General features: G+C 40.2%; 1 protein-coding gene across 1 annotated transcript in view; it reads left to right on the top strand.

Annotated features, from left to right (window-relative positions):
- Positions 1 to 15,713, top strand: part of LOC133658572 (mitochondrial import inner membrane translocase subunit TIM50-like) — a 63,395-nt gene that overhangs the window by 19,477 nt on the left and 28,205 nt on the right. Inside the window, exon 4 of the mRNA XM_062060750.1 lies at positions 12,684 to 12,705. Within this exon, the coding sequence (XP_061916734.1) occupies positions 12,684 to 12,705 (22 nt within the window). The remainder of the gene's footprint in view (positions 1 to 12,683; positions 12,706 to 15,713) is intronic.

Here is a 15,713-nt window from a genome sequence, read left to right as displayed (position 1 = left end):
TAAATAAAGGAAACAATTTAGAACGTTTCATCACATCATTGCAAACACTATGTTAGGAAATATGAACAACACAAAGATTATTCATCATAACTTAACACATTGAAAGTTGCATCATCATGCTAGCTAAACTAGCTCTGATGTAGCATAACAAGTAGCTCATAGCAGTTCGCTGGTCAAGATTAAAGTGTGATTACACCTACCAGAAGCACATTTCTGCTTTAGTTGTCCACTCCAAGACTCGAACTATCTCTGGTGTGACTGTAAGCATTGGAGGGAAGCTGTAGAATCAGCCGACTTTTAGTGGATGAAGAATCTTCAGGACTCCCAGTCTACATTCTCTTGATAATTAAGTGTGACGTGCAGAACTGTTACCACCTCGTCGTCTGTCCAAACAAAAGAGTCACTTTCTTTGGGTGCATCAGCCATCATTTATCACTTTTGATGTGATGTGCGACCGGGGAATAGATCTTTATGCGCGTGCGTGGTTTCTTCCTCTATAGTTTTGGTGCTTCCATTGGCTTTGTTTGCTTACAGCGCCACTTATGGCGAGGCACCGTGTTACATCATTCTCACCCAGGTAACGTTTCCGCATGGATGGGACGGCGTGGCTCGGGTGGTAGAGCGGCCGTGCCAGCAACTTGAGGGTTCCATGTTCGATTCCCGCTTCCACCACCCTGTCCTTGGGCAAGACAATTTACCCACCTGCTTCCAGTGCCACCCATACTGGGTTACATGTAGCTTAAAAATGTAGATAATGGGTTTCACTATTTAAAGCACTTTGAGTCTAGAGAAAAGCGCTATATAAATATAATTCACTTCCCAATTCACTTTAGTATTGATAGGACACTGGGGGGATGCATTTATTTTTTTAACCTGAAACAAAAAACGAAACACAAACGTTACCGGGGGACGGCGTGGCGCGGTTGGGAGAGTGTCCGTGCCAGCAACCTGAGGATTCCTGGTTCAATCCCCATCTACCAACCTAGTCACGTCCGTTGTGTCCTTGAGCAAGACACTTCACCCTTGCTCCTGATGTGTCGTGGTTAGGGCCTTGCGTGGCAGCTACCGCCATCAGTGTGTGAATGTGTGTGTGAAGGTGTGTGTGAATGTGGAAATAGTGTCAAAGCGCTTTGAGTACCTTGAAGATAGAAAAGCGCTATACAAGTATAACCCATTTACCATTTACTGTGGGGACACACCCTAACATCCTGAGACAAACATTGGCATCCAGCTCCTGTCAGACGGCACATGTCACACATCAGTGTGACAGCCATCATGAGTGTGGGCACACTTATCTCTCCTGTGGCCCCACAACATTTGCTCGACAGCCAGTCTCTTGTCCACTTGAAAAACGGTGTGGGTGCAGTCTTTTGCATGTTTATATCTACTGTGCATTCTGAAAGTATTCACAGCGCTTCACTTTTTCCACATTTTGTTATGTTACAGCTTAATTCCAAAATGGAATAAATTAATTGTTGTTCTCAAAATTCTACACACAATACCCCAAAATGACAATGTGAAGTATTTTGGGTTTTTTTAACTGCAAATTTGTTAAAAATAAAAATCACATGTGCATAAGTATTCACTGTATATGTGCAATACTTTGTTGATGCACCTTTGGCAGCAATTACAGCTTCGAGTCTTTGTGAATACGATGCCACAAGCTTGGCACACCTGTCTTTAGGCAATTTTGCCCATTCCTCCTTGCAGCACCTCTCAAGCTCCATCAGGTTGAACAAAAAACTACCTGTATTTTTAAAAGGCAGTAAAGTACTTTAAAAAAAATCATTACCACCACGGTACTTTTTTAGTACCGATATACCGTACAATGGGTTATACTCGGATAGCGCTTTTCTACCTTCCATTTCACTCACTACCTTTCCATTCACACACTGATGGCGGGAGCTGCCATGCAAGGCCCTAACCACGACCCATCAGCAGCAAAGGTGTAGTGTCTTGCTCAAGGACACGACGGATGTGATTGCTCTACCAACCGTCCCACGCCGTGCAAATCTAGCTACTAGTGATAACTTCTTGTAAAACCTAATTATTTTATATACTGTAATTTCTGGACTATTAGACGCTACTTTTTACCTACACTTTGAACCCTGCGGCTTATTAAACGGTGTGGTTAATTTATGGATTTTTTTTCCGCTAATGCCCATACATTTTTGTGTTCAAGAGTGTGCATTAAACCGGAGAAGAGGACTGAAATGGTGCGTTATTGTTTGTGCCAGGGCGCCATCTTTAGGACGAGTTTGCTCATTGCAGGTATTGCGGGTTGAAATTGTACTTCCTGTTTTAATCCCCTGTTTTTGCTTGAAATTATTCTTTATTTAACACTCCAAGCAAGGTTTGTTAGTTTAAAATATAACTAAAACAATTCTTACTGTGTGACTTCGGTAGGAGTGTTTGCATGCATAATCGCAATGTAATGAAGCTAGCGTGGTTAGCATTAGCTAATATGCTAACAGGTTTACAAGTGTCTGTATTAGTATTATTAACTTACAATTGCATTCTTTTTGTGTTGTTTCAGTTTCGCAAATTCCTCAGTAAATTCACCAAAACGTCCCCGTAGAGTTATTGATTCTGTTTAGCTTATTGGAGAGCTGGCTTCCGCAGCTAGTGGGTCCATGACGATGACTTCTGTTTTGTTTGATCAGCCGTTTTACTGCCGTGTTACAGGCAATGTTTGAAAACGGTTTAGGTATGTTAATAAACATTTACAAAATATTTATGTGTAAATAACTCATTTCACAACGTATATAATCTGCAGCTCATAGTCTGGTGCGGATAATTAATGAGGAAAAAAAATTAGTGGTTGCGGCTTATATCCAGGTGCGTTCTATAGTCCGAAAAATATGGTATCTCATTGTAAAAGCTGTCTATTTGAAGTATATGCCAAGGTCAGTGAAAGTCATTGCCTTTGACTACTGTGTCTATTTCCTAGTGGGAGATGAAAAGCAAGTGTCTTTTATCTCTTTGCTGCGTTCACTTCCTCCCGGCGTCCATCAAAGAGCACACTTATCTCACGTTCACATCCTGAGACATGCGTTCACGTCCAGCTCCCGTCAGACGGCACATGTCGCACGTCGCTGTGACGGCACAATTATCTCACCTTTGCTCCACCCCACCACCAGCACTCTTCAAAGATGCACTGCGAGTGATGACATTGTAGAATAAATGCAAATAATGTTAACCAGTCCAATGCGTGACGGCGATTTGTTTATTTTTTTCCGACTTAAATATGACTATTTAAAAGTGCATAAATGCAGTTGGGCCAATGAAGAGTAATGGTGCTGTCACGGCGTGGGAAAAAGGTCAGAGGTTATTCTTGAAGCTGTGTGGCCTGCAGAGGGCAGCAGTGCACACGTGTAGGACACGAGTGATCAGTGTGGTCAAGGATGTTGTTGTCTGGTCGCAAACGTCTCTCGTTTTGTAGCCGTCCATTGTTTCCTGGTCAGCCAACAGGCGTGGTGACTCACTTCAAAGTACAGGCACACTTCTTCCACCTCCCTCGTCATCCAGAACCACTTAGCCCAGTTGTTGTATCATCACCTTTATTGCCTGAAAGCTCCTTCAGAAGACCTTGAGCTCCGGAGAGCCAGTTGTATGAAAGTCACATCCTTACTGTATTTGTAAAAGACAACACATATCCCTAAGGATAATAAGGCAAAGAAAAAACGTTTTATTTAAAGTCCTGTCAGTTTATTTTGAAGTAGGACTAAACAATTATGGCAAAAATAAGAATCCTGATTATTTTGATTTATATTTTTAATTAATTACACGATTGTTCGTTAATTTAAAAACATTAGTATTTATTGTACCACCAAAACTCAACTTTAAATATAGTTATAAAAACAGCTCTTAATTAGTAACAAATAAACCACAACAAGTAAAAATAATAACAGTAATAACAATACATATAAATAACAATAGCAATATAAAAAGACATAATTTTGTGTTTCCGTTTTGTTTTTAATTCCGTTTTTACACCTATTTTACCACCATAGAGTGTAATTTTTGGGTCAAATACATTTTTTGAAACCATTTTTGTAACCTTTTGACCAGATGTGACACACAGGGCTATTATTGTGAAATGGGAAGTGTGCTGTGCAGCTTGACAAGTACAGAAAGGACTTGAGGCTGTAAAAAAACAAAAACAAAAAAACAAGAGCACGGCCGTGACTCTCAAGTTGGGGCTGCTCTCCTCCTGCTAGTACATTAATGTTACATTCATGATGTCGTTCACTACAACACAAGCAGATGGGATGTGTTGTAGGTGTATGGATTGTTCTCGCGAGCTTTAGTTTCGAGGTTTAGCCGCTGCTCAAAGTGGCCGTCTCAACATTGTTTTGTTTAGGATGTGTTTCGGGGGTGAATGAGCGTTACCGTACACTATTTTTCCAAACAAATGTTCCTTCTCCTCGCAATAACATTTCAGTCACATATATGTAAATTTCCTTGATGTTATTTTAACTATATTATTATATTATGAACTATAGTAATTTCAAATGGCAACTTTCTGGCTTTAATAAACACTAAAATAAATCACAAAAATAAATTGGGGTAGTCAATAACAGTTTAATTGTTCATGAAGCAGAGGGAAATTTATGGAATCACTCAGTTCTGAGGAAACAATGATGGAATCATGAAAAAACACACTACAACACATCACTAGTGCCTGTGGCTTTTATAACAGCTTGCAGTCGCCGAGGCATGGATTTAACGAGTGACAAACAGAACTCTTCATTAATCTTGCTCCAACTTTCTCGGATTCTTGTTATCAGATCAGCTTTGCAGATGGGAGTCTTGTCATGGACCATTTTATTTAATTTCCACCATATATTTTCAATTATAGGCCATGCCATTGACCTTATGTATCCTTTTTCAAGGAAAATCCCCATATCATCAAAGACTGTGGAAATGTCCATGTTTTCTTTAGGCAGTTGTCTTCATAAATGTCATTGGAACGGCACCAAACTAAAGTTCCGACATCATCCCCTTGCCCAACGCAGATTCACCATTCATCATTGAATATGACTTTCATCCAGTCAGCCGTAGTCCACCATTGCTTTTCCTTAGCCCATTGGAACCTTGTTTTATCTGTTTAGATGTTAATGACTGCTTTGGTTGAGCTTTTCTCTGTTTTAGTCACATTTTCTTTCGGCTCTTTCTTACAGTTCAGTCACAGACTGTTACTCAAATTACCACCCATTTGTTCTTCATTTGTTTTGCTGTGCATTTTCTCTTTTCAAGACATATTGCTTGACGTTTTCTGCCTTGACGCTTTAATTTTTCCCTTGGTCTACCAGTATGCTTGCCTTTTATAACCTTCCTATGTTATTTGGGCTTGGTGCAGATTTTAGACATAGTTGACTGTGAAAAATCAGCATCTTTTGCGACATTGTGTGATTATTTATATTCTTGAAGAAGTTTGATAATCCCATTCTTTGTTTCAATTGATACTCTTGTGTAGATTGATTCATGTCAATCCACCTGGTGCAACAGCTCTCCAAGGTGTGAACACTCCTTTTTAACTGCAGACGAATGTACAGATTTAATATCAATGCAAGTGTTAGCTTTGGAAGTGAAATTTTACATGGTGATTCCATATTATTATCCTAAGAATTGGGTGATTCCATAATTTCTACTTCTCTTGATCTAAAAATGAAACTGTTACTGACTACCACAATTTATATTCTTGATTTATTTTAGTGTTTCTTAAAGCCAGAAAGTTGCCACTTAAAAACTATAGTTTTGTGTCATGTCTGTTGTCTGCTTTTTTCTACACAATTGAACAACTAAATGAACATCCTCCAAGACTGGTGATTCGTAAAAAAAAATTCAGGGGTTGTAGGTGGCCTTAAGCTGAATTTGAGGGCTTGAAAGAGTGACGTAGAAAACACAATGTATTGTGGGTTTTGCAGGAATCTACATAGCTTATTTACATGGCTAAATGCAAGACTAAATTTGTATTTATTTTAGAAAGTTGAAAACATAACACAGGGGAAAAATTATTTGGTGAGATTTTTCTCATTTCCAACATGGAAAGAAACTTGGTTTAGTGAGCTAATAAAGAGAAGGAAAATAGCTTGGATAGCAGTTGTGAGATGACCAGACATCACTTTTAACGCCAATCACCTGACACGTTGGTGTGTTGGCGACAATTTCAGTTTGAATCCAAACACGTTCAGTTTCCTGCGTAGCATTAAGTAGGCTGTTAGCGTTAGCTCAGATAGCTGCGGGCTACAAAACAACGTACACTATTTTGGAAAAAAGCATGTTGTCTGTTTACTTTTAGTCATGGGTAAGCACAAAAAAGAATTGGTTTTCTTTACGGAGAAGTAGTGCCATGATCAAAGTATTTTAAAATTATTATACCAGCAGATGACATGGCACCCCAAACCATCACTGATGGTGGAAACTTTACACTACACTTCAGGCAACGTGGATCCTGTGCCTCTCCTGTCTTCCCCCAGACTCTGGGACCACGATTTCCAAAGGAAATGCAAAATTTGCTTTCGTTTCCACCATCAGTGATGGTTTGGGGTGCCATGTCATCTGCTGGTGTCGGTCCACTCTGTTTCCTGAGATCCAGGGTCAACGCAGCCGTCTACCAGCACGTTTTAGAGCACTTCATGCTTCCTGCTGCTGACCTGCTCTATGGAGATGGAGATTTCAAGTTCCAACAGGACTTGGCGCCTGCACACAGCGCAAAATCTACCCGTGCCTGGTTTACGGACCATGGTATTTCTGTTCTAAATTGGCCCGCCAACTCGCCTGAACTTAGCCCCATAGAAAATATGTGGGGTATTGTGAAAAGGAAGATGCAGAATGCCAGACCCCAAAACGCAGAAGAGTTGAAGGCCACTATCAGAGCAACCTGGGCTCTCATAACACTTGAGCAGTGCCAGAAACTCATCGACTCCATGCCACGCCGCATTAACGCAGTAATTGAGGCAAAAGGAGCTCCAACCAAGTATTGAGTATTGTACATGCTCATATTTTTCATTTTCATACTTTTCAGTTGGCCAACATTTCTAAAAATCCCTTTTTTGTATTAGCCTTAAGTAATATTCTAATTTTGTGACACACGGAATTTTGGATTTTCATTTGTTGCCACTTCAAATCATCAAAATTAAATGAAATAAACATTTGAATGCATCAGTCTGTGTGCAATGAATAAATATAATGTACAAGTTACACCTTTTGAATGCAATTACTGAAATAAATCAAGTTTTTCAAAATATTCTAATTTACTGGCTTTTACCTGTGTGTGTGTATATATATATATATATGTATATATATATATATATATATATATATATATATATATATATATATATATATATATATATATATATATATATATATATATATGTATACCGTATTTTCCGCACCATAAGGCGCCCCGTGTTATTAGCCGCACGTTCAATGAACGGCATATTTCAAAACTTTGTTTACCTATTAGCCGCCCCGTGTTATTAGCCGCACCTACGCTACGCTAAAGGGAATGTCAACAAAACAGTCAGATAGGTCAGTCAAACTTTAATAATATATTACAAACCAGCGTTCTAACAATTCTGTTCACTCCCAAAATGTAATGTGCAAATGTGCAATCACAAAAATAGTAACACTCAAAATAGTGCAGAGCAATAGCAACATCAATAACTCAACGTTGCTCGAACGTTAGTGTCACACAACACACAAAATAAACATTTAAAGCTCACTTTCTGAAGTTATTACTCATCCACAAATCCATCGAATTATTCTTCTTCGGTGTGCTTCACTTGTTTTTTGACACCATATGTGAAGTGGACGCGCATGCAGTCGTAGATCAACAGGGACGTAGCTGCGTGAAAAAAGTCACCCGGTGTCTTCGCTCCTCTTTTCTTCATCCATCCATCCCTTCGAGTTAGCTTTTATGATGACGCCGGCTGGAAAGTTCACTTTTGGCAGGGTCTTCCTTTTGAATATCACCGTGGGTGGGAGTTTCTGGCCGTTAGCATGGTAAGCTAGAACCACGGTGAAGACGACTTCTCATTCCCTGTGGTGCGAATATTCACCGTACGTGTTCCCGTTGTATCCACAGTGCGGTTCACAGGAATGTCAAAAGTCAGTGGAACCTTGTACGCGTGTCTCCTAGTAGGAGACATTTTGTGGTCTTTACAAAAACACACAAATGAAATTAAACGTAACATCCGCGCGCTTCTTCTTCTACGGGGGTGGGTGCGGTTGCTTACAGTAGAAGAAGAAGCGCTTCCTCTTCTATGGGGCGGTTGCTTACCGTAGAAGAAGAAGCGCTTCCTCTTCTACGGGGAAAAAAGATGGCGGCTGTTTACCGTAGTTGCGAGACCTAAACTTTATGAAAATAAATATTAATATTAATCCATATATAAGGCGCACCGGGTTATTAGCCGCACTGTCAGATTTTGAGAAAAATTGTGGTTTTTAGGTGCGGCTTATGGTGCGGGAAATACGGTATATATATATATATGTATATATATATGTATATATATATATATATATATATATGTATATATATATGTATGAAATACTAGACTTTCAGTTAATTCTAGCTATATATATATATATATATATATATATATATATATATATATATATATATATATATATATATATATATATATATATATATATATATATATATATATATATATATATATATATATATATATATATATTTATTTTATTTACATAGAAAAAAAATAAAATACTTGAATTTCAGTGTTCCGGTGGCTATCCATTAGATGGCAGTATTGTCCTGTTTAACTTCTCCGTTCATTGGGCAGGCAAGCTGTTTATATTGTGGGAAAGCGGACGTGAGAACAGGCGGTCCCCACTCAGTCTCAGGTCCGCATTGAGCTGGAGGGGGTGTGGCCTCCAGCTCCGGCTGAATACCGGGAGTTTGTCGGGAGAAAATCTCTGCCGGGAGGTTGTCGGGAGAGGTGCTGAATACCGGGATTCTCCCGCTAAAAACGGGAGGGTTGGCAAGTATGATATTACTTACACATACAAAGTCTCCAAGGCAGAAAGAAGCATATTAGAAAATAACAAAACGTGTCCTCATCCTTCACTTTACTGCGTAATTAATTATTGTAGCCACAAGGTGTCACCAAAAAGCAATTACCACTTCACTTCAACTTAAAGACAGCATAAGTCTATTCCAGGCGGTTAATAATGTAGAGGTTAGTGTTTTTCATACCTACTGTTGTTCTCTGTTTGTATAATTTCACTTGATCGAACCTTTTCTAACATTCCACACAATAAAATAATAAAGGTATGTATGATTCCAGCTGATATCGTATCAGATCATTATCTGTATTGGTCAATAGTCAAGGGAAAAAGCTGTATTGAGTCACCCCTAGTAGTAACCAAGCCTATTAGGTGCTAAATTAATGTTTTATACTGTACATTTTAATGGTACTGGAATGAGGCAAAAGTGAGGTATCGTTACTGCCGCACCTAATTCCACAGTTTTAACGTTAGTTTTTCACCTGCGCAGACGTGCGTGTGGCTAAAAGGCTCAGGTTGAAAGCTGGAAAGTTTTGCTGTACTTGACCTCAAAAGATGCAAACTCGACTACCCGCAACAAGTGCTTGAAGGTGATGGCTATTGTGCAAGTAAGGATGTAAGCCACTTAGTTTTGCTCAATTGCATTTAGGATTCACCAGCAAACGCTGCTGTTAAAGCCAGTATAAATAGCCAAAATTGTGTATCAATTATAAATTTTTGATTAATTGTACGGCATGTTTGCTCTTAAAATAGTGTAAAATCTTGCAAGTTTTCTATTGCTGCTGGTGTTGCTGTTATAATTTGGATTTTATTTCAGATAAGTGATTTATTACTTAGTTACAATTGTGTTTTAGTGACTAATCTGTTCAAATTTTGCAAATTTATGTTTTAAAAAAGACACATTTTGTTTGTTTTCCTTTTTTGTGCTTTGTTAAACACTGATGAGTTGACAAGTGGACATTTTTAGCGTCCTTTGATGCAAACGTTACAAATCCCGTCACTGAGCGATCATGATTTATGTTAACATTTGTGTACGGCTCTCACACGGACTCAGTTTAATGTGTTGTGAGTCGAACCCAGACAGGCTGTGGGAACCCACTTACCCCCGCTCTCACAGAGCCGAGGTGCCGACGAGGGCTAGGCGGCCTCGTTCACACCTCGCTCAGACCAAGGAGCTATTTTACAGATGTCACTTGTGTGTTAGTCTGATGACCACATGAGAGGAACTCTCCCAGTGTTCACCTCAGCTTTCTCACGCTGATTTTAGTGCTATTGGCTGGATTTGGACATGATCTGCTGATTACTAACAGTAAATGTGCACAATGTTGATGACTGAAAGAGAAGATCTTGCTGTGTTTCTCTTCAGCCACTAGATGGCAACATTATCCTGTGTGTTGTCATGGTGCTGACATGTTTGGCATTAATATTGATATACTTTTATTGTCATACTTTACACAATATGATCCCTGTAAAAGTACTGTACACAATATTAGTGACTCAATGTTTTGGTATATGCAGTACGGTACATCGCTGTCTATTCGCCATTTGTTGCCCCTCATATTTGCAGATGTCGTTTCTCTGCTTTAGGTTGAAAATTATAATGTTTGGGGGAAACTTAATAGTAAGCGGTTTGCTGACACAATCTGCAGGGGGGGAAGTGCTGCAGCTATAAATCCAGCAGAGGGCGCTGTCTCAAGTTATATCTCAACATTTTCCAGCAGGAAGATGTAAGTACAGTATTGTAATAACTGCGAGTGGCATATTATAGCAGGGGTTCTTGACCTTTTGGACCTCAGGGCGCAACAGAGGGGCCCACTCAAATAACACTGAATTAGTAATATTACTCTCGTTTCTGGTCGTATTTAATAATTAAATCTAACCTGTTTACACTTTACAACCTTGTCAAAAGATATAAAACCATGTGTTAATCACAAAGATTATAATGTATACACATACACTTTAGGCTGATTTGAAAAATAAATAAACTGCCTAAGAAGCGACTCATAAGTAACGGAGGAAACAAAGATTACCACTACAACTTTGTAGTGCTAAAAAAAAAAAAAAAAAGTTTAACCAAATTTTCAATAAAATTAAAGTGCAAATGAAAATACAGTTTCACCCCTTTAGTCATAATTTTTGCACTCAAAAAACTTCTCTAAAACTTTAGCTCCACACTTCTTCTGTTTGTTTGATATTGTCATTACTGCCACATGTGGTGGAAAACTGTACTACAATTGTAATGCTGAGAAACCGATATTTTTTGCCGGCCTTCTAGAGGGCACTCGCGGTCCAACAATGGGCCCAGGCCCTATATTTAAGAAACACTGTTATAGGGTTTACCGTATCTAAAACAGGCATTTGTTTCTTTTCATGGGTTTGCCCAATTTTCTCCTTTTTTCACTATTCACTGGAGGTCTTGGAACGTACCCTACTGTATTCCTAAGGCCCTGTCTACATTAAGCCGGATAACTCCTTAAAATAATAATTATTTAGCCTAAGCACCCTGTCAGCTCCACTAAACCATTGTTTAAGGTCTCCATCCTTGGATCATTTTTTACACGGGTAAGAGCGCCGTGTATTTCTTGAATCTCCGGCTCTTAGCTTTGTATGGACTCATCGATTGTTTACAAACTGAGTTCAGAGAGGAAGTGACGCCAGAAAGAACGCGCCACAGCCAGCTTCTTAATAAAGTGGTTTCGTAACTTGGAGCTAACCACTGGAAAGATGGAGGCGAGTCATCCAGACATGCCCGTGTTTCTCCTTTCGTCTGTACAGACACTTGTGGACATCCCACAAGAATACCTTCAGAAAAAGTGATTGCAGCTATTTCGGATACAACACTTCTCAGACGGCAAGAGAACTTTCGAATGTCCAGGTCAGCTGTGATTCTACTTACCGAAAAACTTTGTCCATTTGTCGAAGAAGAGACAACGAGAATGCGGGCTCTAAATAAAGGTAGCGTGTACTTTGTATTACCTGACCGTCGAGGGAAGACTATGGAAAACAGTGATTGATTTTGGACTGGCAAAGCAGACTGTATCAGTTATTGTCTGCCATGTATGTCTCGGACTCAACGTCTAGGTCCAGAGTATATAAAGTCACCAAAGACGAATGGACAATGAAGGTGAAGGCAAAAGAGTGAGGAGTGTCCTGACCAGATATCTAGATCCCTAGATTGATTGATGTAAAATGTTCTTCATTACATTGTTAACTTTCACGTGTCCATTGAAGATTTGATTAATATATTATGGCTCAGGTGGGATTCACCACAATAGGGCCCCACAGCACACTGGATTCCAGTAGTTTAAATACCACAACACTGGATATTGTTCAAATAAGTTAAATTTAATTTAAGAACTTGCACACAAAGCAACACTGGATGTGACTATGACGTGCGCATTTTCCGCGCATGCGAACTAGGTTGCCTTGCGCCGGCGGACGGGGGACGGGGGTCTTAAACGACCATTGTGTGTGTGTGGACAAGGATAAGGTTAGGTGGGATTTACCCTGGATAACCTTAGTGTAGAAAGGACCTGAAATTACCTCCCCATGTACTGTGTGAACACACAAATTGCACAGTTGTGATTTGACTGTCAACAAGCGCACGCAGTTGTGTAATCATCTTTTTTTTTTGTCTCCTTCAGATTCCTGACGAGTTTGACAAAGGTGAGTGTGAACATGCAACAACTTTTTTCTTTCATACAAAACCCATGTAAGTGGTGGTAGCGATGGAAATGACAACACACTTTCTCTTAGGCGAATGTGTCCATCTGTTTTTGAAGACTTTTTCAAGTAACAAGACATGTGAAGGGTGTTTGAACTTTTCTGCTGTTTTGTCTGCTGAATGTCTTTAAGACTTCTCACATCACAAAAGCAGGAGAACAAAACGCATCAGATGGTCACAATGCACTTACATGCATGCAAATGTGTTCTTACACAAACGTGTGTGCTAATTTTTGGCACGGACGTGTGTGTGTAGGGGTCAGTGTTTGAATGATTGATCACTCCACAGGGCCTCACTGGCACTGCCAACTGCTGTTTGTATATATGCGCATGAGTGTGTGTGCGTGTCAGCCATCCATATGCCCACCATGACCCATCATTCTTCCATCCCCCAAACTGCCATCTGACCACTCTTACCACACACATTTCCGTAACGATCGGACAAAAGAACACCTCTTAATGTCATGACATGAAAACTATTTAGGAAAGCTTTTGGTAAAGGTCCAGAACCCAACAACATGTCCACAGGATCAGTCTGTTGCAGGGAGAGGACATTATATAGTTAGCTCTCACAGAAAAGTTTGGATATGCCAACATCTGCTGTATGTACAACATGTGTTGTGATCCCATCTCTCTTTGGTGGTCCGGTTGTTGTCGTTAACTTTCCTCATAAAATTGTTGAAAGTTTTATAAGGTTCAGGTTTCGAAAGGATTCAGAGCAGTGGTACCAATTAGACTCTCGCTTTAAACGATTTCTGATCGCCTGCTGATACCAATAAGCACTTTGTCAATAACTACCAGAGGCCCAGTCTGTCCCGACAGACTTCCTCCTCTTTATCCTCCCCCTTCGTCCATCATGAACTAGTCCCTGTGGACCACTTTCCTCTTAACAGTGTGCAGATCCCTTTCTGTCTGTAATTTTATCGCGCTCCTGCTCCTGGCTTCATCTCTCCTCATCGTCCTCACCGTCGATGGCGGTCTGTCCATCTGTCTCCATCTCTGCCTTGGCTCTGACTGCCCCACAGCGGTAGAAAACTGATAAAACACCCAATGTGTGCACTATTCATTACAATGTCTGTAAACCGAGACTCAGTGAACGGAATCTGGTCCAGAAGGCTAGCGGTAGTTTGAATGGAGGAGAGAAGGATTGATTTTATGAACAGGAGGAGGATAGTGCATGCATCAGCTGGACCGGACCTACAGAACCAAAGATCTATTGACCAGTGAGAGTTTGGTATTAGCAGGCGATCAGAATTAATTAGACTGCACCATTTTGGGGCGACAGATTGACCTCCCAGCTGTCCCACACGTGCCTACACGCGCGCACACACATGCACACATTTAATTTCATTCAGAGCAAATGTCCAGACAAGTGTTGCTCTGGTTCCATTGAAACAGAATGGCATCGTCATGGCGATAACAAAGACAACTTAATTCTGTTTTGTTTGTTGTGCGCATTTGTGCATGATGTGAAGACATATTGATCTTTGTGAAAGCTGATAAACTCTATTGAATGGCTTCCATGATCACTTCCCTTCAGCCCACCTCAAATAATAAGAGCCAATCATGACTTCAACAACCTTTTGGGGATTTAGGAACTAGGGCCAAATCATCCCTGATGGGCTTAGAGACCAAGTTAAAACTTGATGATCCCTGAGGGAGCAGATATTGTTAGTTCATTTCTACTTCCCCTCCTCCAACTGGCACCCGCCACCCACTTTTCGTCAAAAACCACAAATACCTGGAAACATGGCACCGTATGCACAGAAAATGGTGACGTCAAAGGAAACGGTTGTCGGGCTTTACTTTTTACTTTTACTTTTACTGCAAAATTGGGATGTGAATCTTTCGTCCACTCATGATTTGATATGATTCTTGGGCAAACGAGTCAATTCAGATCAAATTCTCGATTTACAGACTATTCTCTTTGAGTAATCTGTAAGCGGAAAGACAAACAGTTTAGAAATTGTTACTCCACTTCAAAAAGTGGTTATAATCGAGAAAATTCAGCTTTACGCGGTTAAATCAAGTGATTGTAAAATTGTAAATACACAGACGCTGTGATCACTCTAATTTAACAATGAAATTCAACACTTGTTTGGCATATGGAAAGTATGATTTTAATTTACTTGAAATATTTAACATACTGTACTTGGCCAATAGGAGTTAAGAGAAAGCGATTGCAGCTACTTCGGATACAACACTTCTCAGACGGCAAGAGAACTTTCAAATGTCCAGGTCAGCTGTGATTCTACTTACCGAAAAACAACGAGAATGCGGGCTCTAAAAAAAGGTAGCGCGTGCTTTGTATTACCTGGTCGTCGAGGGAAGACTACGGAAAACAGCGATTGCTTTTGGACTGGCAAAGCGGACTGTATCAGTTATTGTCCGCCATGTATGTCGCGGACTCAACGTCTAGGTCAGGGGTCGGCAACCCGCGGCTCCGGAGCCGCATGCGGCTCCTTGACCACTCTGATGCGGCTCAGCTATAAACATGCCGACCCCCCTGATTTTCCCAGGAGATTTATGGATCTCAGTGTCTCTCATACATAGATTACTCCCAGGGAAAAAATAATCCTATTTACACCCTAATTACTAAATAAAGGACACGCCCTACTCGCACTGCAGTAATTGTCCTCTATAGCATTTACATACAGTGTACCAGTCCAGCCACATGTTGCATGTTGTTATTACTTACACACACAGGAGACAGCAAAGCATACTTACTCATCAGCCACCCAGCTTACACTGACGGTAACCATATCAAACAACTTTAACATTGTTACGTTACAAATATGCGCCACACTGTGAACCCACACCAAAAAAGAATGAAAAACACATTTCTGGAGAACATCCCACCGTAACACAACATAAACATAACACAACCATTACCCAGAATCCCATGCAGCCCAACTCTTCCGGTCTACATTATACACCCCCGCTACCACCAA

Source organism: Entelurus aequoreus, linkage group LG10 (assembly GCF_033978785.1).
Source record: "Entelurus aequoreus isolate RoL-2023_Sb linkage group LG10, RoL_Eaeq_v1.1, whole genome shotgun sequence".
NCBI classification, from domain to species: Eukaryota; Metazoa; Chordata; class Actinopteri; order Syngnathiformes; family Syngnathidae; genus Entelurus; species Entelurus aequoreus.
The sequence above is the reverse complement of the archived record's forward strand: the minus strand, read 5'-3'. Positions and strand labels throughout refer to the sequence as shown.